The sequence below is a fragment of the Phymastichus coffea genome, unplaced genomic scaffold (genome assembly GCF_024137745.1).
Source record: "Phymastichus coffea isolate CEN01 unplaced genomic scaffold, Cenicafe_Pcof_1.1 PCOF00001, whole genome shotgun sequence".
NCBI lineage: Eukaryota > Metazoa > Arthropoda > Insecta > Hymenoptera > Eulophidae > Phymastichus > Phymastichus coffea.
This window is the reverse complement of record NW_026706812.1, coordinates 16,337,578-16,360,440: the sequence shown is the minus strand read 5'-3', so window position 1 is coordinate 16,360,440 and position 22,863 is coordinate 16,337,578. Positions and strand designations below refer to the sequence as shown.

The window sequence follows — 22,863 nt, the reverse complement described above, 5'->3', positions numbered from 1 at the left end:
ATTTGCTTCTTAATGGTGAGATTATTTAGATAATCCGTATTAAATATTCAATTAACATTAGAAAATGAAGCAATTATTTCAAGGTAATCATTTTTTAGTTGAAGAAACTGAACAATCAGACGAATGGATAGGTAAGTTTGAGGAATCGTCGAGTGAACGTACATTAATGTAAACGTAGCAATAATTTTGATTTTTATTGTCAATATATCTCTATATACGTATATATAAATATCTGTTGGTATAAAAATAAAAAATGTACAATATTTACAATGGACGTTGGCGCAAGAGAGCGTGAAACTATGCTCTAGGTGGGCGCAAGAGCAGAATCACTGGGGTATTTACAAAGCGACGATCGGCGACAGGAGGCGCTCAGGAGTTGACGATGTGCTCGACGGTGTACTTGGTGCAGGTGAGCCTCCTGATGGCGGTGAGGGGCGCCGGCCTGGCGGACTTGTCGTCGAGCTCGCTCGTTTGCCGGCGCCAGTCGTCGTCGGGCTTGCGCTTGAGGCAGGCCGCCGCGGACAGGTCGTGCGCTTGGTCGGCGCAGACCTGGCGCGCCTCGGGCCGGCTGTCCTGGTCGCTGTCCCGCTCGTCCTCGGGCTTGGACTCGGCGCAGGCCTTGCTCTTCTTGCCGCAGGTCCGCAGGCAGCAGCACTTGCTGGCCGCCGCGCCGCCGGCGGGGCTGTCCTCCTTCTTGTGCTTGACCCTGCGGTTCTGGAACCAGATCTTGACCTGCTTCTCGGACAGCTGCAGGTTCTGGGCGATCTCGATGCGACGCAGCCGCGACAAGTACATGTTGGCCGCGAACTCGCGCTCGAGCTCGAGCAGCTGGGTGCTGGTGAAGGCCGTGCGGATGCGCTTGGAGCTGGCGCCGAGGCCCACCAGCGCGGAGTCATGGGGCGAGCGCGGCGGCGGCGTCGGCGAGCCGCTGTGCTGCGTCGGCGACTCGGGCCCGCGCACCGACGTATCTGCAATGCGAACGCGGCAGTTTAGTGGCGGAGCTAGCGCGCGACCGGCAAGCCGGGCACCCGAGTATACCAACCTGTGAGCTGGGTGACGCTGCGTGGGGGCGAGGCCGGTCCGGGCCCGGGCGGCGGCAGCGGCAACCTGGCTGGGGCCTGCCTCGGCAGCGGTCTGGCCAGCTGCTGCTGCTGCTGCTGCTGCTGCTGCTGCTGCTGCTGCTGCTGCTGCTGGTAGGCGTTGATGCCGAGGTTGAAGAAGTTGAACATGTAGTTGGGCAGCTGGCCGCCGGCCGCGGCGTAGTAGGGCAGCGGGTAGCTCGGCGGCGAGCTGTTGCCGATGAGCGAGTCGACGAGGAAGCTGCGCGACATCTCGAGGCACATGAGTCCGAAGCGCCCGAACGAGGGCACCGGGCGACGCGCGGCGAAGCACTGGAAGCACTGGGGCGAGGCACGACGAGCGAACTACTGCTGCGGCTGCCTCGGCGTCTCCGCGACTTGTGCTTTGGACCCTCGGCAGCCCTTGGCCTATATACGCCCGAGACTCCACCCCTCGAGTCGCGGGGCCCTTTTGTCCGGCGAGCTGGGACCCCGCCCTTCGCTCGGCTCGCTCCCCTCCCCCTCGCGCCCTTGCTACCCGCGCCACCCTGGCCGTTCTCCGGCCGCCCCTAGGGGCTTGCGCCAGCAGACGCGTTCCGGCGTTTTCGCCGATGCGCTAATTCGCCGGGAGGTGGTCCGTCTTCGCCAGCCGGGCTCGCTACCCGGCACTCAATCCAAATTAATATTTTCCGAGGCACACGCTCGGGGCAGCCTTTTACTTGCTTGTTCGTTCCCGCTCATGATTTCTTGAATGACCGGGCTCGTCCGCTTCTCCCCCTCTCTCTTTTCCAATGTATATGCTTAAGCCGATGGCCCATAAATTGTCGCGAGGCTGCTGCGCTTTGCTCTCCGCAAGCGTTCCACGGCGACGATGCTCGTCGCGCGATTGGTTTTTCTTCGCCGCAGCGCGCCCCGCTTCCAACCGCATCTCATCGACTGCTCCGTTTCCAAAATCAAACTGCCGCGACTCGCCGCACATATCACTTTGTCAATTTCCTATCTGCTGTTCCCACACCGCTGCCGTTTACGATGCATCCGCGCAATCGCTGCCTACGTGTTCCCCCGGAACTATGCGGACGCTTTGCCGAAACCGGCCTGACGACCTTGCGTTTTCACGTTTCTACCATTACAAACCTAGTTTATTGCCTTGGCATATGGTATTACGAATATTAAAAAAAAATTCAGTGAAACTGGCAATTCGTCATGGCAAACGGCTACTGCGCAACCGTGGATATAGCAAACGATGCGTCAGTCGGCTTAATGACGCGTGGCTGCAGACTGTAATGCAATCGCGATTAATAAGTGCAAAAACTGGCGGATGTGAGGCAACGGTTCCTATAATGTGACTATGCCAAGTAATTAAATTGTTATTATCGTCCAACTGTCTTCTTTTATTACGAATTACCTAACCACTCCAATGCCGTAAATTATAAATATGTCCAGTTTTTGATTGAGGATATAATCTAGTTTTCACCCTTATTATATCTTATTACTTAAACATTATTTAAGTTGCTGGCTTTCAAATACTCCCAAGTCCAAAAATGTGATTTCGATTGAAACGTTGACAACTTTTTTCGTCCAAATGTTATAATGAATCCTTTGTATTATGACGTCTTTCTATTATATTTGTGAAACTGATAGAAACATGTATTAATATACGTTGTGTGATGAAGCCCTTAAAGTTTTCTTCTAACAAAACATCAAACTTGAACAATGAATTCCAGAGAAATGAACATAAAGGCTACGGTACGAACTGGATACGAGAGCTGTAACGAGTTTCTCTTAAAAAGCCTTTTCGCATCATTTTGGGGCAATATTTTTCCACATGAAGCCGGAAACAAGTGCCGAAGGTGCTGTTTGGAGGTTAGAATACGGAAAAAGTTACGCAAGCGTTTAGAAGATGATATTCATTTTGTTTTTTTTTTCGGATTAACTCAATATTAAATTTTTGGGATTCGACTGGTTTTGAAATCGATCACCTTGATGTTAATTTAGTTAACAAATCGTTGTATGGACAATAGCACTTTACTGTACTGTTATTTTTCTATAAAATATAAAATTATAGTCACTTTTTTCATAGCTTTTTTTACGTCTTTTTACAAAAATGAATGATGACAAACTTAATATCAGAGCTATGAGCTTTACTCATTTATTTCATCAGTGTAGACTTGAAGTAGAGAGTCTGTTGATTTTTTTTGTTGACGGAAAGGAAAATAGTTTTATTGGTATAATTGGCGTAACTTTTAATAAAAAGCGTTTGAACAAAAAATATGATGCAACCGTTGTCAAGTTTTTTGTTTTTAATTAATTTTATGATAAATTTTCTCTTAATACATACTGCTAATTTATTTATATGGTCTTATGTTTCATGTAACGTATATTACATAATTAATAATGACAAAGTAACAATTCCATTTGAATCTAAAATTAACAACTAAACTGAGCGTAATTTAAATGTTTTCCGTTAGAAGGTTATAGATTTCACTGCTTGCATAAACTACTTAGTTGTATCGCTTTTTGGATCGAGCGAGCAGAGATTCGCTCCTATAAATTCGCTTGAGAAAGCTAATAAGGAGCTTGGAAAGAAAATACATAAAAGTAAATTACGGTAAAGCTCAAGAAGATATTTGAATCCACTTTAAATGTGTCTTTATACTCGATAAATGCATTTTTAAATGAACGTTTTCCAGATAATTTATTCCGTCCGTCAGAATATATTTTCCACTTTCTAAGATTTCAACTTTAATCTCATAAGTGAGACCGTAATTGATATTAAACTTGAATCTCCGCCTTCCAGCCTATCCACCACACTTTTCTCAAACAGTAAAACTTACACGCAAGTAGGCTACCGCTAGTACTTAGAACCAGTAATTTAATAATTTTTATTATAATTACAAAGCGGCAATTTTGGCTCGTTGTCAGATCACCTTTCCAATTACCGTTTTATAATTGTAATAAAAATTGTTAAATTACTACTTTTACTTAGCTGCAACTACAACATTGATTTTCAAATAGTCTCTAGGCTCTAGGCATTAGCAGCAGCCGACTCGCATGTAAGTCATATTTTTTGGAAAGTCTTACGGGCAATGATGATCGTCTCATAAATTTTTAAATGATATCTATATTTACAAATTTACAGATCTTTAATACGAACAGATGATCGAGTCTGCGTCTAAAAACACGCGTATTTGCAAGTTAATCGTACACCTACATTACTGACATCGACGTACGACTGCTATTTTATTACATGTACCGACATTTTCAGTATTCAGATCGTACTAACATTTTAAGTAATTCAGACCATTTTTACAAACCAAACAAAGTATATAATTAATATGTAAGTTATGTACAGTGCGTTACTCCGTTATACGTGGTATTGTATGTAAAATACGTATAATACTTATCTTGAGATAAAGCCCGTGACGAAAAATTGTCCGAAAAAACGAGAATGAAAAAATCTCGTTTTCCAAATAATTTTCTCGAAGTTGCACGAACTGAACGATAAATTGTTCGTGATTGAAAGGTGATAATCTAGACTGTTGATCACGCGTGGAGACTGTAAAGACGATGAAACACTTCCGGGGAGCTCTGATTGTCCAACTTATTCGTATAGCGTGTCAGACACGGCCAGGCTTAATAGTTATTTCGTATATGCCTACTCGCGTGCGTGCTGCGAGCAGACGCGTTATCTAACGTAGACTCGTCAAAGCGGCTAAAGTGAGTTTTGCTTCGATACAATTGCTGTTTAACTGAATGCTGTGCCAATTCACATTTTTGTTAAAGATAAAGCAATCGAGTAGAAAAGGGAAATAGTGCAGCTATAAGGTGAACCTAATTTTTGGAGAGTGGACTGTGAAAAGGCGAGGGCTTCCTATCGCAAATGAAATTAGAAGGGGAAAATTAGAGAAGAGCGGTGTTTGGCGCGCACGCGCGAGGGAAATGGCACGTACGAGTTGATAAAAAGCGGCGAAGAGAGAGAAGTGGCTTTTTCATCAGAGTTGAGCCAGTCGGGCGTGTAAGCCGAGTCATTTTGACGCGAACTAATGTAATTGCTGGCGCTCAGGTTTGAACGCCGCAGCAGCAGCACCAGCACCAGCATTCGTTGGCTACTCAATGAGCCTTCGATCGCGAAGGTCTTCGCCCCAGCGCGTCGAGCGATACACGGCTTCGATATCCTCTTTCTTTTCGACCGACCGTAGCTTTACTCGGATTCGCCGCTGCGATTGCGAGCAGCGCTAGAGTCTGTTTGGAAATTAATTTGCCGAAACGAATCGATTTGCCGTCGAGCGCTCGCTCGCTACTGTGCGTGCCATTGCATCTGCCCGCGCGCGCCAATGGGTCAGCGGCGAGCAGCAAAGCCGCAAACTGACCGTGGCGCTCGGATTAGAGAATCAATATGCAATCGAACGGCGCTCGTTGGCCTCCAATAGGCACGCCAGCGCTGCGATTGAGACGAGCGAGAGAAGAATGTAGCCTCGCTGAAAACGCGGGCTCATTTACACATCGACCAGCCGATTATAAGTTTGAGAGCGGAATAAAGCGGCGATGAGGCGCGAGGCAGCGAGATTGATGAGCAGTTGCGCACGGAGATCGTGAAAGCAGCAGGCCGCTCTCCGGTTGGGACGACGAGTCAGGCGGATCATTAGCGTGGCTTTGACGCGCGGACTCGTACCTCCGCTACGGCTTTATTGGGTTATCGGCTGCTCGCAATGACGGGGCAATATTGCGACGGCTGCTTCCAGCGGCGGCGCGCGTATACGCCGGCGATTGATAAGCTCGCTTCCGGCCGATCGATGACGATGCAGCGGCCCGCGAGAGAAGTCGAGGCGAAAGGCCGAGGCGCACCGGGGGCCACGGCGTAATTGGGCAGAGCGGACCGCGCGCGCGGAATAATGGCTGCTCCAACGAATGAAACTTGCATAATTCGACGTCGAGTGCGCGCAGGAGAACCCTCCGCGCCGGGCGCGCGAGAGATAGACGGAGTCGCAGCCGAGCGCGGGAAGAGGGGCTCGGCTCGCGGGGGGCGGCAAGCATACAGCGATCCCTTCCGCGCGGCCGACATATGCTTGCCCGCACTCGATGGCCATTGTGCATTATTCAGCCTCGTTAGAGAGCGTCTCGCATCTCTGCCCGATTAGTGCTCGACAATCGCGCCACGGGCAAACGCAGTGCTGCAGCTCCGAGGCATATCGCGCGCGCCTATGATTTTAGTGGCTGTTTAAAAATCGATGCGCTCGGCGGCTCGGGGCTCGCGGTCGCGTCCCGACCGGCCGAACGCCGGGCTGGCCCCCCAGGTCGAGTCGCAGCGCCGCGAGAGGCGTGTCGGCGCCAGCGTCGCCGGGCGAGATGCCTCGGATCCGCAGTCCCCTCCCGAGCACGCTCCGCGAATCAGGCGCCGGGGCTCCCGCTCGCGCTGTCCTATCCCGCTGCATGCGGCCCATTCCGTCCGCCGCGCTTGACCCTCTCTCTGCCCCGTCTGCCGACGCGTCGCGATCTCGTCGACGCGGCCGACCTCGAGGGACCGGCGAGCGGCCCGCGCGGCTCCTCCGAGTCCTCCGACGGCCCTCTCCGGTGCGATTGCCTATTGCCCGCGGGGGTCTGCCTTTGCCGGCACGCGCTGCTGTCACGGTCGAGCGTGCGACTTCGAAGCTTCTCCTTCTCGTGCCTCGCGGCGCGGAAAGAAACCTGCTCCTTCGTGCGAGCCGCGCTTGCTCGGCTCTATTATCAACGTTCGACATTTTCCACGCGCTCATTCGACCGATAAGCCGGGCTCTGCCTCTTGAAGCGGCTTGTGGTGCCTTCTTCTCTCCTATTTTGCCCTCGTCGTCGAAGGCGAAGCAGCGGAATGAGCTGTAACGCGCTGAATGTCAAACTGCAATTTTTATGTCGCACTGTCAAGTGGAGCGCCCGACATTTCATCGAATCAATTGTTAATCGTCGCTCACTTTCGGTCTGCCCGCACTTTTTGCCATCATTCGTGTTTCTTACAATCGATCAGAGCGTCGGGTTTTTTTTTTCATATCGGCGTCGTTGAGCGCGCCTCCTGTCCTCTTTTTCTGCTTTTACGGTATCTATTAAAAATGCACTTGCGCTTGTCAAGCTTTTCGCATGCCAACATTAACATTTTTATACTGTACAGACATGAAATATGGCGTGCGACACAAATCAATCACATTCTGATTATTTCAAAAAGTTTCGAAAAGTTCAGTGTAAAAAAAAAGTGTGAGCAAAGTATGGCGGTGCATGCTATCCTGTACTTCGTAAAGAAAGTCGGTTCGAATTTGTCAGACCTTTCCAAAAAATAAATTAAAAAATATAGTCCAACAATGAAGAGTTACAATATAGTCGCATTCAACATCCAAATTAAATTTGGAATCTGTTTACTTTTGCTTTTCTCTTTTCTAACAAACTTTTGGTTAGGAAAAATCCTCAGTTCATTTGAATTTCGATTCGAAAATAACTGAGTATCTTCCAAAACATGCATTTACATTATTAAGCATTATTATAGTATCGAAAATTGTTTTAAATATTTAGCGTAATTTTTATCTAAAAATAACGAGTAATTGAAATGTGTAAGTTATTTGAAAAAACATCTGAGAGTATCGTATGTTATTAGAGTCACCAATTTGCTCGAAACTTTCGTCTATCTTGTTATACGTGAAAAACATTTTTATTAAAATTTCCAATTTATAGAACTCTTTTGCAATGGAAATGGCTTCATTGTAATCTAAGCGACACCGAATTTTCATAACATTATGAAATAAAAACTGAAAAAATAAGAGGAAATAACTTTATCAATTAAAGATGAACCGTTCAAAAGTTATACGACAATAAATTTTTATTAAGTGATAGCTTGTTTCATTCAAAATAGCTTGTAACTATGGAAAATCAAATATTAAAAAAGAGTGGCTACGGTTCATTGCATGTTTTTATGTACAAAAGATATCCCAAATTTTCAAGAAAACCAGTGAACCAAAAAATATGATGGCACTCTCCTTGTTAGCTGACCGCCAGACAATTCGTTCTTGACAATGGTCGAAGATAATTTCCGATCATTAATCATTCGTAGCGCGTGGTCATCGAAAGTTCGCGAAAATATTTGTTTCGAATAACTTTTAACTTTTTCTAGCTTATTTTGGAATTCTAAATAAAAATAACTGGGGTTTCAGTTAAATGTATGTTTAAAACATAATGATTTCATATAGTGTAATATTGTCGACTTTGTAAAGGTCAGCTATAAGCCTTAGAAAACTAAGAAATTTGATTGAGCTGATTGTAAAGTCGAGCATATATATCTAGAAAAGTTTTGGAATAAAAAAACAACGCCCTCCAGATTTTACAGTGTGCTGAGCTAAAAAACTGTAGAAGGAAAAATTTATTGTGTTTATGTTTGCTGCATTCACTGTTAACTATACTTAGTTTAATTGGGCCACTATTGATAAAAATATATTTGATGCCAAGAAGCTTTTCTAGCTATCAAATCTGTGAATTTAGGTACCCTTGTTGATTCGGATTAAAATGTGATAAAATAAAATATAATTTTCTAGTAGAACGAAATGATTTCTTGAACATCTATACAGCGTCGCTTAAATTTGTGTTCACGAATATAATCATGTTTCATTATGATAATCTTTGCACGTGGCATTATCACGTGCAATGGACTCCGTACGTGCTAATCGACGTAGATAACGGTGCTTCAGTGCTTTTATTTGTGGAGATGATTTCAATTTTTGCACTATACTTATACTCAAAATTTCATTTGACTACGATTGCGAAAGAATACAATAGATGTTGAACCGTAATGCAGACTTGCGTTGCAAAAGACGTGGATAGGTGAGCTGCGGAGTAAGCAATTACATGCTCGTGGAAACGAATAGCTGTATTTAAGTATTTTCAGTGGCGTTTGATTAATGCAAAACAAATCGAAGCGTAGTAGTAGTGATGTTTGCCTCTGTATAAGTGAATTAGGAGGGAAGACTAAGGGGTAATGATGTCGGGGTACGATTACGTTGGGTTGGATTAATTGCGAAAGGGAATGAAGACAAGATGATGATGATGATGATGATGATGATGGTTATTTGTGAGGACAAGCTAGCGGCAAGCCATCGATACATCCAATAAAACTACGTACACAGGCTCGGTAACAAAGGCCTCGGCATCGACAGCCAACGAAAATCAGCTAATCGGGAGGCAGGCATGCGATATACAAACGTCGCTCGCGCTGATGCGCACACTTTTCTTGGCGCTCCGTTGTGTGCACGCGCGCGCGCTGCTACTGCTTCTGTTCTACGCTCGTAAACGCTCGCGCGAGCGCTCGATGGAGAATCGAAGGCACAAAAGCAAAGAAAAAAAAAACGAGCGCCAGGGAGAAAACAAGAGAAGGGTGACGTGGTAAAGGAGGTGGAAGAGAGAAAGACGCGAGCGAGTGGAAAAGGCGGAGTGTGTATAGCGAAAGCGGAGAAGTGGAGGGTTTCGGAGGTGTGCGCGTGACAAGAGCCGAACAAAAAGAGTTTCACCGACAGTACATGCCGATAGAGTAGCGAAGCCAGAGGGAGGCTCTCGGTGAGATCTCCATCCGAGATGCCCTTCGGCCAAACTCATCTTTGATCAATTTGACCTTATTTTCCTCATCATCCGCTGGCTTAATGAATTTACTCGCGCAACGTAATATAGCTATTTCCCACCTCCGCGTCTCGGCCTCTCGACAGCGTCATCGCATGCTTCTTCGGCTATAATTATCACGAGCAATCCAGTCATATTGTGTTTCGCGATGTCTGAACGCGCCTTCGCGACATATAATGAACACCGACGAATAACGGAAAGACCGTAGGAGTTGGCAGAGTGCGCGTAACGTAGGTTCGAGCCGACAAGGAAAAAAGAGCACGTATCGTCAGTGCGATCGGATCCGATGGCCGTGAAAGACGAGGCCGGCTGAATAAGTGCGGCGTTCAGCATCGTCTGTTCAATCTCATCAATAAAAGTGGATACACGTAGCCGCGGGCCTGGCCGACTCGAGTAACGCCTTTTTTCTTCTCGGATCGCAGACCTTAATTTTATTTGGCTTTTCTTTTGCCCTCGCTTGAGCCTACTCACGCTTTTCATCTACTGCGAAACGCCAAATATTTGAAGTAACGAAATAAAAGTGCATTATTCTAATCAGCCCACGTCTCCGCTGCTGCTCTTCTGCAGTTTACCTAGACTGATATTTTTTCTAGTCTATATCTATTTTATCATATTTCTGCTAATAAACTACCTTTAGCTATTTTCTTTCGATGCAATACACTTGAGATTAGATAAACAGTCTAAATTCAGTGGTATTGGGTTTTCATAATTCACCCCTTGAAAATCTATTTTCTCAAGGACATCTTTAAATTCGATTATAAGAGCACCGCCGCACCAACTATTACATTTCGGCTTTCTCGTAGAAATCATTGTTCATTGTTCGAAATTCGGAGTTTCACGTTGATTTGAATATTTCGAGTCGACCGTTTCGGTCACGTACTATTCCGTGGGTGGCAATACCCAAAAACTGACCATTTGCGCAAGTTTCTCTCGGTTAGCGAACTGCTGCTAGCACTCATACAAGCTTCTTCGTTCGTAGCCAAGGCACGTTCCATTTATTTTTAGCGCTACTTTATAGGCTGCGATAAGTAGAATGCCGTGCTCTTCGCCAGTCTTTTTACGTACGAAAGGTTGGCAAGGAAAAAGTAAAAGTAAGTTGAACTGATCAGTTTGCGCGAATTGTTTGTCGGAAGGATAGACCGTGGTGCGTCCGTCATAGGCAGATACCACAGTAGCCACTGGTCGTTGACGGAGAAGAAAACTGGATCTGAAACTGGCGATCTACCGACTTTAAAAACTAGTTCGCTCGTCGAGCGAAAATGCTTATCAACGGCAGGCGCGCCAGCGACGAAAGTTGCGCGAGTGACGATTGCAGCGAGCAGGGCAGGGGAAGCCCGAGTAGGAGCGAGGCGCGCGCGAGTCGCCGCGAGGAAGGGAGATAAAGGGCAGCTACATTGTGTAGAATAATGGGGAGAGGCGCGCGGGAGTATTATGCGCGAGCCGGGATAGATGTGTACACGCCTAAGAGCGGTAGCTGGCAGCGATGAATGGGAAGCGTTGATGGAATTATCGCGGCTCATTTGAGAGGATCGCTGGATGGGCGAGTAATCCGCGACGCGCACAAAAGGAGCAGGCCATTGAGGAGCGGTCAGCGCTTCGCTTCCCGATCATGGGAACCGCGCCGGCGCTGCGGGCGATGCGCTTTTGGCGCTCGCTCGGTCGCGAAATTGCCGCGACGCGATCGGGCCCGCGGACCGGGCGCCGGCCGCTCGCGCTCGCGGCCCGCCGGCCGTCCGCGGGAAACCCTTTGAGCGGCGGCGCGCCTTTGTCCCCGCGGCGTGGGCCCCGGCCGGGCAAAAGGCGAGCGGCGGACAATGCGCGCCGGCGGAGACGCCGCGGCCGGGCAACAACAAAGCCGCGCTCGCGCTCGCGCGGCCCCGCCGCGAGCGAGCCCGGGCCACTTGTCTAGCGCCAGGCGCCCCCGGCCGCGCCGCGCCGGAAGTCCGGGGGCCCTTCTTCGAGCTGTCTTTTCCCTTTTCCGTGCCCTTTATCAAGCGCCTTTATGCCCGACCGCTAGACCGTCCAGCCATTCTGCGCGCATGTGCGCCGCTTCCGCTCTGCCTATCATCGAATCACACGCCAATTTGCACTTGACATTAATCCGTAGCTGCGGACTAATCCGCTATTTGGCCCGGCGGATCTTCGAGTCCTCGTAAAAAGCGCCGGATTAAAGTATCAGCCGGTGCGCGCGCGCGCGCGCGCAAAAAGCGTATCGATTGCCGGCAACGAGAGCAGTAGGAAGAAGCCGGGCGCGACTTGGCGCTAGGAAGTGCATTAGCCGAAACGCGCGGAGGCTCGACAGGAAGCCATCGCCTATAAGTTTGCGAATAATGATCGGCCGGTGAGTAAGCACAACGCGGCAACCCTCGTGGAGCGCGCTAGTTGCGCGCGGGCCAGCCCTTCTCCATATCCTCCATCCGGGCACATATTTTACAAATTCATCATGGGAAAGTCGGCGCAGCGCGCGCACACGTCCATCTGTCCTTGTTAGCTGGCTGCGCCAGCGACGCCGCGCTTCTCAAAGGGTTCGCGATCGTTGTGTTATTGAGAGCCGATAGCTGCCGCGGCCACTGCTCCGCCGTCGAGGCCCCGAGTGGTGGTCCGTCCTGTATCGGCCGTCGAACGCGCGCCTACGGGCAGCTGACCTGACCCGACGACGCGCAGCTCCGTAAAGCGTTACGTCGGCTCGCTGCTCGCCTCTCCCCACGCTTTCCATCTCGTCCAGCCAGCTAAAACTTCGGAGTTTCGCGCACAAGTGGGGTGGGAGCTAATTGCTGGTTTCTCCGGGGCTTCCGGACTCGCGCGACACGAGCGTAAATACAAGGTCGACGAGGGAGATTCTCTCAACAAGATCTGCCTTGTAAAAGCCCGTGCGAATCGACGCACAAAGTGCACGTGTCTTCGGGGAGTCGCGCCAACAGTGGTCTATTGACGGGTAGGCGTTTCCGGCCGAGGCCCCACTCGTTTCTAATCAGCCGCGACAATGTGCAAAGTAACGTCGTTACTCGTTCCGTTGACGCTGCCCCCTCCCATCGCTTCGGCACTCGATGCCGTCGCTCGCTGCTGCCTCGGAGTCTCTGCCCGCGCAGCGATCTCACAATGAAAGTCCAATCCAAGCCAGGCTGCCTTTATGAAAAGGTAATTGGCTATTCAAGTCGCATCGGCTGTGGGCCGGTGCACGCGCGCGCGACACTTCATTGACGCGACAGAACCAAGTGTCACAATAACGAACCGAGTGATGTTACCTCGGGCAGCTGAGCGACGCGCCCATCAAAGGCGCGCAGCTCGCCGCAACGTTTACCGGCGACACGCGCGCGCACAGAACAAAAGTCAAGATGCGCGCGCGCGCGCTCGCGCCGTCGGATTAAAAGCCCACGCTCCGGCAAGAATGAGGAGCTCCGCGGCCAGGTGCAGCTCCCTCGCTCTTTCTGGTCGGCTGTCAGCCTCGAGCGGGTCCTTCCGTCGGAGAAGAAGCGAGTCGAGGGCCCGCTCGAATTCGATCGCGTCGCAGCCCGATTCAAGCCGCCCGTGGCTTTGGAGTGCGCGCAGTCGCGAGACGGCCGTCGCCGAGTGCGTCAGAGCTCGTGGATAGCCTCGAGAGCAGTTTTTCGGGGAGGCCAGCCTCCGAGAAGAATAAAATATCGCTTTCGAGGCAATTTTACGGCAATTTTCCAATCGCCGAATCCAGGTGCGAGCCGGCTATGCCTCTTCCAACTGATTGGCTGCGCTTCCTTACGTGTCCTCGCCTCTCCTCCCTGCGCGTGCTTCTCATTTTCACGTGGACACCTAACGCCGCTCGTACCGCTGAAACAGTCTCTTTTTATGCCCTTTTCATTCGCCGTATACAGTCACGTCTGTACGAATCAAGGCCTAAGTGTATAATTTTTATTTGATCAAATCCAGCACTTGATTCGGTCGCCCAGTCAAGTTCCGGCCTCGTTCCTCGCCTGTCCTCATTCCTTTTGTCAGCGTCCGTTACGTAGTCTCTCTTTCTCTCCTTTGTGCGCGCGCCTCTCCTTGCTTTTTCCCTCGTTTCTCCAGAGAGCGAGACATTCCATGTTTGATAGCCTCGAGTGTTCGCGGCAAAACGACCATTGCTCAATGGGCTGTGATCGAGGCGCAAATCGATTCGGGATCGTTCATCCATTCGAGTGGTGACAAAAAATTAATATCCAGTGGTTTCGTGGAATAGCTGATTTTACCCTCACTTCGGCTTCTTTTATTCGAAATAATTCGGTGCATTGGTCAGCGATTCGTTGCGATTTCACTTCACGCCGGATTCTCTTCTTCGGCGCGCATCGGCGCTGCGAGAATGGCCAGCTCGCGAGGCCAGTTTTCGGCCGCGAATAAGTGCAAGCTGCCGAGTTGCCGAGAGAACGAAACGCCAGGCTTGAAGCTGCTGTAAATCATCGAATCTAGATGCAAGGGCGCGAATCGCATTCGAGTTGAAGTTGAGGGACCTGGCAGCGCGGCCACCGATGAAAATGTAGCAAAGTTGGCAAAAGGCGCGAATCCAGTCGCCCCGGAGCAGATTAGCGCGATCTGCACGGCAGCTACGGGCGCGAGTAGGAGCAACGCGATCCAATCGGAGCTCGACTGCAGACGGAAAAGAAGAGCCGGCGAGTGGCCGATCGCGCCACTATCGCTCGCCATTTATGCAACGATATTGGGCAGTTGGTGGGCTCGGGACGAGCTCGTCCGTTACGCTGCTGGTCCGTGTGTGATCGGAGCGACGCCGCTGCGAGGCATCGCTAACGCGCCGTGTCGAATGGCTGTAAGGGCGCGACACACTCGAGCCGCACTTCTGCGCTCGCATTCGAAAGGGAAAAACGCAGCCTGCAATATTGTCGCTGCTTCGGGCCGATTCGTCGCGCGCCATTCACGCTATCTGTTGCACGAATGCGTGTCTGCGCGTGACGCGGGCCCAGCTCGCCGGATATGGCGCGCAGCGTCGTCTCCTAACCCGAGAGCCATCGGCTCGCTCTCCGTCCGCGATGGCCCGGCGTCGGCAGCTCTCGACAATGCCGACAACAGCGAATAAGCAGGAGGCGCGCCAATTGATCGAGCTCTGGTCACGGGCTGCGCGCGTCGCGGCCCACCGAGTCGCCGGGCTCGAACGCGGCAAAGGAGATCTAGCGATGCACGCGCAAATGGTTATTTAGAGGCAGTCGTAAATCAAGCGCGGAAAATAAGTGGAAAACTCAGGAGGGCGGCGCGTACGCGCGCAGTGCGCGGCCTTTATTAGACGCGCAGCGCATATAAATCTGCGGCGTCAAGTGAAACGGCCCGCGGGCGACGGCGCCCATCGGCCAAAAATATTAATCGTATTTACATTTAATAAATGCACTCGGGGGGCACAAAGGTGCAAAAGATGTTGCCGAGCTGGCTGCGAGCCGGTAATGCTGAGTTATGGCCAGGGCCAGCTTACACACCAGTTACAAATCGAGGGCCCGCTCGCTCGGCCGCCGGATTAGAGCAGCTCGGCAAATAGCTGATCGGGCCGATGCCCAGCGCCACGGCGCTGATAATAATTCCGGCGAGCTGTCCCGGTTCTCAGGGCCTGATTTTGCACCCGTCCCGGACGCCTCCATTGTACGACGCGCGAACGTGCGCGCGCGCGCATTGTGCCTGTACTCTGCTGCGCTTTGTCTCTTGGCCAGCGATCGACCCCCCATTAGCCGACCATACGACGGAAATTATCGGCTGTCGGATTACGCGCGACAGAGTTTTTCCAAAAAAAGGGCAAAAATCAGCATAAGCCGCTTACGTCGGCGCACCAGCAGCAGCTGAGCCAGCAGCCATCGATCCCGCGCCGCTCCTCGTCCGACCCTCGCACTCGCACTCGGACTAATCCTGTAAATGCGCCAATTATCCAACACCCGATATCAATAACGATTTTTCGTCGAATATCCGAAAGACGCCCCACTTTTGCCGTCGCTGCTCCCGCGCACGTATCAGCTATGCTGCCGAAAACGCTTTTGTCGCTTCCCACTTGGCACTGCACAGCCTTTTAGAAACTTGGACGCACTTGGGCTCGTTAGCTGTTATTTTGGCATCCCCCATCCTTTTTTTTTCCTGCAGGTGTTAGAATCACGCCAACGGCCCTCTCACATCAATGACAGCGAAAACGTGATTTTACGCTTTTTTAAGAGGTCCTTTGGAATATCATAAAAATCCATGTAAACAAATTTCTTCGGTATTATGATTACGGTTATGTATAAAAGCCAAATGTTATATAATGCATAAACTCATAATGTTATCTATAATTTCGTATTACGTTCTGTTTCACAAAATGTTCAACATATTACGTTATATAAAATTTCACACAGTTTTATACATAAAAATATGCATGCATATTCTCGAGACAAGTAATCAAGCAGTGATTTAATATAAATAATGTTGTCAAATTAGACATAACACCAAATGTGTTAAAAGCTTGATGTCTTGAAAGCTTTTGAATGGAGAAACAATGTATTGTACAATCATTTGTAGATGTAATCCTGTACATAATGCCAGACAACATTTTCTACTTGGGAAGAAAAATGATCAGCCTGACTTCAAATTCATGTTTTGGTTTATTTTTAGCTTGATATTTCGACCCCTGCGGAGCTTTGAAAACATAAATCTATTCGGAACACGTTAACTTTGCAATTTCATTAGTTTTGATTTTGTATACATTGCTACATTTGAAGCAGAAAATAAGCCAAGAAATCGATTTCAATGTATTTTTCACTGTATAGTTTTAATTTGAAATGAGATTAATATTGTACTTTTCGTTTTTTTATTACATTCTAAAAGAGGTCTATAAATAAAAAATCAGATTCTTTTCTTGGTGTAACTTAAACATTTCTATAAGCGACCAGGAGTCATCACTAATATATTACATAATGGACTCAAGATTTTTCAAATTCTATGTTTCACAGATTGATAAAATCGTAACAGCAAGAGCGGGCACATAACTAAAATTCCCACAGAACTTGCTTGAACTAAGGCATTTTTCTGGTGCTTATATCTCATCCTAACACTAAACTAATCTAATTCAGGTAAAGCTCCCTTTACTTTAAAGTTATGCTCGACATTGTCATCCCGTCGCAACTTAGAATTATACCTAGCAAGTCGTACACAACCGTTGATTTTACCAGGATACTTAAGCTGCACACAGCGCTATCATATATTATTAAATGTTTTTCTAGGTGACACATATAGATGACTGGAAAAAATGTTGTTGAAGCCTCCTGGGATACATTTTTTTCTGCAAAAGAAAACCTCTCATATAGATCAGTCATGCTAGGCAGATCTGAAGTTTATACCAAAACAGCTTCAACAGTCGTTACGGTACTTGTGATGACGTTACTACCATCAAATTGTAATCCAAGTTTACATTTTTACCGTATTGAATCAACATATTAATTCATTTATAAAGTCCATAAATAACAGAGAAGAATACAAATTATACTAATATTATGCAAACGAAAAGGAATATCTGCTTTTGTTTTTCCCGTCGGAAAAGTTTTTCGATTAGAATTATTCATATAATGCATGAGATCTCCGCACACAAAATGTAATTTCTAGAAGTCACAACGTTGTTTAAAATCTCATGTTACCTTCTTCCTTCGATTTTCTGCAATACGTACACGATGTCCTTCAATACATCGTGAACAATAGACAATTTTTCGTCTTCGTTATAACAAAACTTGAAAAAGAAATATTGAATATCATTGCCACGGAAATTTATATTATTCAGCCAATGCAATGGATATGATGTTCTTTATGGATACACCTTCAAATAAACAACAATGATACGTAAATAATGAGATTGTTCTTACAAATAATCGAATACGGTATTATTATTTATCCGTATTATCACTATTGATTTGTAAAGATCAATGAATTACGTAAGATTTATGTTATGCACGATATTATGTGTACTGCTTCAACAAAAAAATGCCAGACGCCCTAATTAAAGATCTAGTTAATTACGTCAAGGAAATCTAGGCCATGCGGTTCGCGTTTAATCTTTTAATCTTTGATACAATTTCTGTTGCAATTTTTTCCAGATATTTATTTTTCATTGCTGGCCTTAACTCTGTTACTCAAGCTTGTCAAGTTATCCTTTTAAAATTTGCTATAATGAGACTTTACGATAACTATTTTTTAATGGTATATAAATAAATACATTGTAAAATATGTTCTTGAGTTGCTCGTCGATTTTTAAATATGTGATTCGAAAATTCAAAATTCGAGAAGAAATCTAGCCTTTTTTATGAAGATATTCATTAGTATCATCAGAATGAAAATAAACAGTTTTAATAAAAAGTTTACTTTTTAACTTGTTTTAAATATTTCGATAGTCTGATTACTTGACTGATATTGGATAGCTGTCCGCAATATTAAATTAACGGTGTACTCAAAAACTGATTAGATTATATTAAAGAAGGATATAGTTATCTGTGGTATCAAATTTATATCGATGATACGCACGCTATCATTCTTGTTTGTTCGTGCAAGTTTTCCTATCAACAATTACGATTTCTCGATCACTCGATGTCAGTAGTTGCTCTTACTTTGTAAATAAATACATCTCTATGATTTAAGTTGAAGTTACGTGTTAGTCTCGTTGTGTAAAAGATGTTGTAATGCTTGTATAAAGCAACTCAGCTTCGCGTTATTCAAATTAAATACACTGGTCGTAGATCAAAAACACGTTCAGACTCCCCTTTGCCGCTAACAGCTAAAGCTGATATCACACATCTCGCCCTTTATACCCTTGGTTACGTATCGTGTTGATTAAAATATCATTATTTGTTTACTATACTTTTACACGTTACGTGTTGCGGAATTTATAAGGGCAACTCAACCCAAGCTTGACATTATATGGCCCAAGTTATTAATTTTTTTTTATTTTTAAATCCAAGTTTCTAAAGCCAATGTAAAAATACTTTTGCCTTTTCATGTGCATGCTTGTAACATCCTTTATTTATAACTACAAAAAACCTAAGATCTGCCAAACAAAAAAACACAATTTCTCAAGAATTTTTCAGATGTGGAAGAAAAACGAAAAATTTGAGAGCTCCTGTAACTTTGAATTTAAATTTTTCAAATTAAAATACCTGGAGACCATAAATGGCTTCATTTTTGCTCATAATTTCGTCTTTTGCAGAACTTTGAGTATTGTATTGCTACTTAAAAATTCATTGCTGTAATGAAACTGTAAAATTTGACGTGTTTACGCATAATACATATTTTCAAAGCTCCGCAAGGGTTAACAGCAAAAAGTAAACCGATTTACGATTTCTAATGTATTTTCAATTGTTGAATTTGAATCTAAAATCAGAACGATACTATCATTTTTCAGTTTTAATCAAATTAAACAGACTACTAATTTTTTTTCTTCATTTACGTTCACACTTCTATCAGCAAGAAAAAAGGTCACAGATATACACGGTCAGTTAAATTATTTTCAGGTGTGCTAGATTAGATAAAATAATAATATCGAAAAAATTGAGAATGTGCACCATTAAAAATTTGGCAATAGCGCTATTTAAACATTCGTAAAAAACGCAGCCAAATTATAATTAATGTATTTTTCGTGAAATTGGCCATATAAATTACACAAGTGTAAAATAATCTGTTTTAAATCCACTGTACGTGGTACGCTAAATACATACTATACAATGCTCTGGGGTGAGCTCCCCCCTCCCCCCCACCGGGCAAAAAACTCACTACGCGAAATTTGCCTTATCAATATATTAGCCATTTAAGTGGCTTTTGGCAACTATATCATCCACCACCGACAATATGTTTATCAGTGATCGATTGGGTAGATTACATAACAGTCGCTCAGATGGCAATGCAGATTTCAGAAACTGAATTCTCTTCTGTTGGTAACAAAATCTAACTATATATAAAAATTCTATTCATATTAATTTAAAACTTTTTTCCTACTTACCGCTAATTTTATGACAAGAAGAGTTGAGTGCGCTTTGTTTGTGTACAATAAATCTACCCAAAAGGTTTCATAATAATTAATTGATTTATAAAATAACCCTGCTCAATGGTACCGACTACTACTGAGTCTCACGACGGCAGAGTTCGATAGGTGTCGCTATTGCCCGGACAGGAGCGCAAGCACAAACGGTGCCTGCGATTTGAATAGGCCGGCTTGCAGGGGTCGAGAGCTTAGAGATATCTATATGAGCAGAGGTTAATCTGTTCTCGCCAATCTCTCAACCTCCTAAACACGTATGAGAAGGGAGCGACGCCGACCAGCAAGCAGTACCCGTGGGAGCATATAAAAGCCGCCGAACTTTAACGGATAGATAGAAGTCGATCAGCAGTTGTAGCTGAACCGTCTCTCTCTCTCTCTCCCTCTCTCTCTCTTGCTGTTGATGATGGTGGGGTAGTTTCCAATCAAGTGTTCTTCAGGAAACTGTCCTAGGACCATTAGTATTTGTCATTTTCATCAATAATCTGTCCAAAGTTCTATTTTTTACAAATCATCTCGTTTATGCCGATGATACTCAAATTTATATCCACTGCCACCCCAAAGATATTATTCTAGATCTAAGGAAGGCTTAACTTGATGCACAGGCGATGATAGATTGAACTTTTCGAAACGGATTACAGATCAATGCAGCTAAGACATAGGTAGCGAGCTATATACATGTCCAGTATTGACCTTATTCTTCTACCGAAAATCATAATCAACAATCACGAGATTCCTTTCTTCTCTACTGTTAAAACTTTGGGCCTTATAATTATAATTTTATCGACTCTGCAATAGAAGCAACATACAAACCAAATCATTAAAACAGTTTACACTTCACTAAATTAATCTACGGTTCTATAAAAAAAGTTCTAACAATTACAACCAGGAAATAGTCATTTGTCTCGTTGCATTTTGCATATAGCCCTGTGGGTTAGATGCACCTGGATAAAACGCGTATAAAATTCTTCCAAGTAGTTCATAATGGCTGTGTTTGCCTCGTAGCGGGCTATGTTCCCTTTATACCCTTAGAAGATGTGTCTCACATCTCCTTTCACAAACTTCGCTTAGACTGGTTTACACTTGAGTCCCAAAGGATCATAGCCTTTTACTGCCCTGTTGAAAATTATTTTTGCGTAAAACTGTTGTACGCAGTTATTTGCCGTTTAAAATAGTTTATAAACGTCAGATTTTAGACACGTATAACAGTTATTAACAGTTATAGACAATATAAAAATTTGCTATTATATATTAATAACTGTTATGAACAGGTTTTAAATCAATTTAAACAAGATGTAAATACTTGTTTATAACTGTCATAAATAGTTAGTTATCATATGTGATTATTATTTTAAAAAGAATTATTTTAAACACTTATATATTATTATTATCATTTAATTTTTTTCGTCTATAAGTACATTTTTTGTGTCCGGTTTTGGCAAATTAATAATTACAATTAATTAACTGTAAGTAATAGTTGCTAATTTTTTATTCCCGTGTGTAATTGGTGATAACTGTTATTTGTAGTTATTTATAGTTATTTGCATCTATTATTTTTCAAAATAAATTGTTTTTGGTGAATAAAAGCGCAAATAACTATTAGTAACTGAAAAAACTGTTGTTATTTAATAATGACAATTTTTTAACAGAAAATAAATCTTTATAATTGTTATATACGTATCCAAAATCTGACGTCTAGAAACGGTTATAAACTGTAAATAACTGTTAGCAAATATTACTAACTAACGATTTCTATTTATTATAATTTTAAGCATAAATTATTTCCGACAGGATGGTACTTGCTTTCAGGACAATATATGGATATAGGGGTTACATCCACATATCTGACTACCTACATCAATTAACCAAACTTACTACCAAAATCGGCAGTCCCATCGGGATATTTCCACCTATGGCGTTTCGCTATCCAAATCCACGAACCGAAGCCTGGAAAAACTCGTTTGTTTTGTACAGTATGTTTCTCCTGAACCAGCTTTCTGTTATATCCTTTACGTTTGCTCATCTGTCTGTGTTCAAAAGCCAGATTACCTTTCTATTTATGCTGCTTGAACAAGACTTCCTAGAAAACAGAATTGCATGCGAGGGCCTCACAGGCTCTCTCTCCCTCTTTCCACCTGTTCTTCGTCCATTTAATCTCTCTACCTTCACGAACACAATACATACAGCATCTTAATATACTAGACAGATACATAAATTTCAATATCTTCTGCATTGAAAAGCAGTGACTCACACTTCCCGTAGCTAAACTTAACACGTCTATCTTTTTTACATATGTACCTTACTTCTTCATAAGATCTTATCGACAACTTACGTACATTCAACATGCCTAATTTATACTATATTTTCTGTTCTTATTGCTAATGTCAATGCTCAATATGTTTAATGTAATTTTACACTATGCATTATTGTCAACTAATTTTAAGCCTATACGTATTTGATCTTATTCCGAATCTCATTGCTTGTAAAATTAAAGAATATATTTTATAGGGTCGTCATGCTCACGGCTTTGATAAAGTTTAATTAATTAATTTCTCTATCTCTCTTTCTCTAGTTGTAGCAAGCGCTTTCTCTCAGCAGGCAGCGGACCCCGGTTGTATCGAGCAAGAGAGTTTGTACGGTCATAGCATACAGCATACAGTCCATCGTGCTGAACTTTCGCTAATTGTATTTCAATTGTCGCATAAAAATACAGCTTCGTTAAATTGGTGTACCGCACTGCCTCTCGATTCTTCTTTAATCCCGGTGAAAGGCGAGCTTGATGACGCTCGCGATCAAAATTAATGATGGTAAAATAGGAAATTTCAATTTCATGATTTTTATACGTACTAATGCGAGAAAAGGATTTTACCTTTCTGCGGACATTTACACCTGAGCAAAACGAGTTACTATACTATTTTCGAAAAGCTTTGAATATTCAGCATTCTTATGAAATCTGAATATATTCCCCGTTATTACCAATAAAAACCTAAATAGTTTAATAGTTGCTATGATCAATAATATTATTAGATGATGGCCCCTCTAATTCATTTGCCGACTTTTAGAGTATTTTCATTTGCAAATAGTTAGCTTAGCAACGATTTTAATTTGGTGTAATCAAAAACTTCATGAGCAGTATTTTGTCGAACAAATGAGACATTTTCAAGTTTACGCACTTGTCTTTAGTACAATCAAATTGTA

General features: G+C 44.8%; 1 protein-coding gene across 1 annotated transcript; it reads right to left on the bottom strand.

Moving 5' to 3' along the window:
* Positions 1 to 369: 369 nt before the first annotated feature.
* Positions 370 to 1,331, bottom strand: LOC131675077 (GS homeobox 1-like). Its single transcript, XM_058953925.1, has 2 exons — positions 1,064 to 1,331; positions 370 to 1,001 (listed from the first exon to the last, which is right to left on the bottom strand). Exons 1-2 carry the CDS (start codon positions 1,329 to 1,331, stop codon positions 370 to 372), a joined length of 900 nt encoding a protein of 299 aa, XP_058809908.1.
* Between the last annotated feature and the right edge of the window lie 21,532 nt (positions 1,332 to 22,863).

Coding starts and splice junctions, on each gene's coding strand:
- LOC131675077 (XM_058953925.1), bottom strand. CDS start 1,331: ATGTCGCGCAGCTTCCTCGTCGACTCGCTCATCGGCAACAGCTCGCCG. Junction 1,002..1,063: donor CGGACCGGCCTCGCCCCCAC/GCAGCGTCACCC, acceptor GTCGCGCGCTAG/CTCCGCCACTAAACTGCCGC.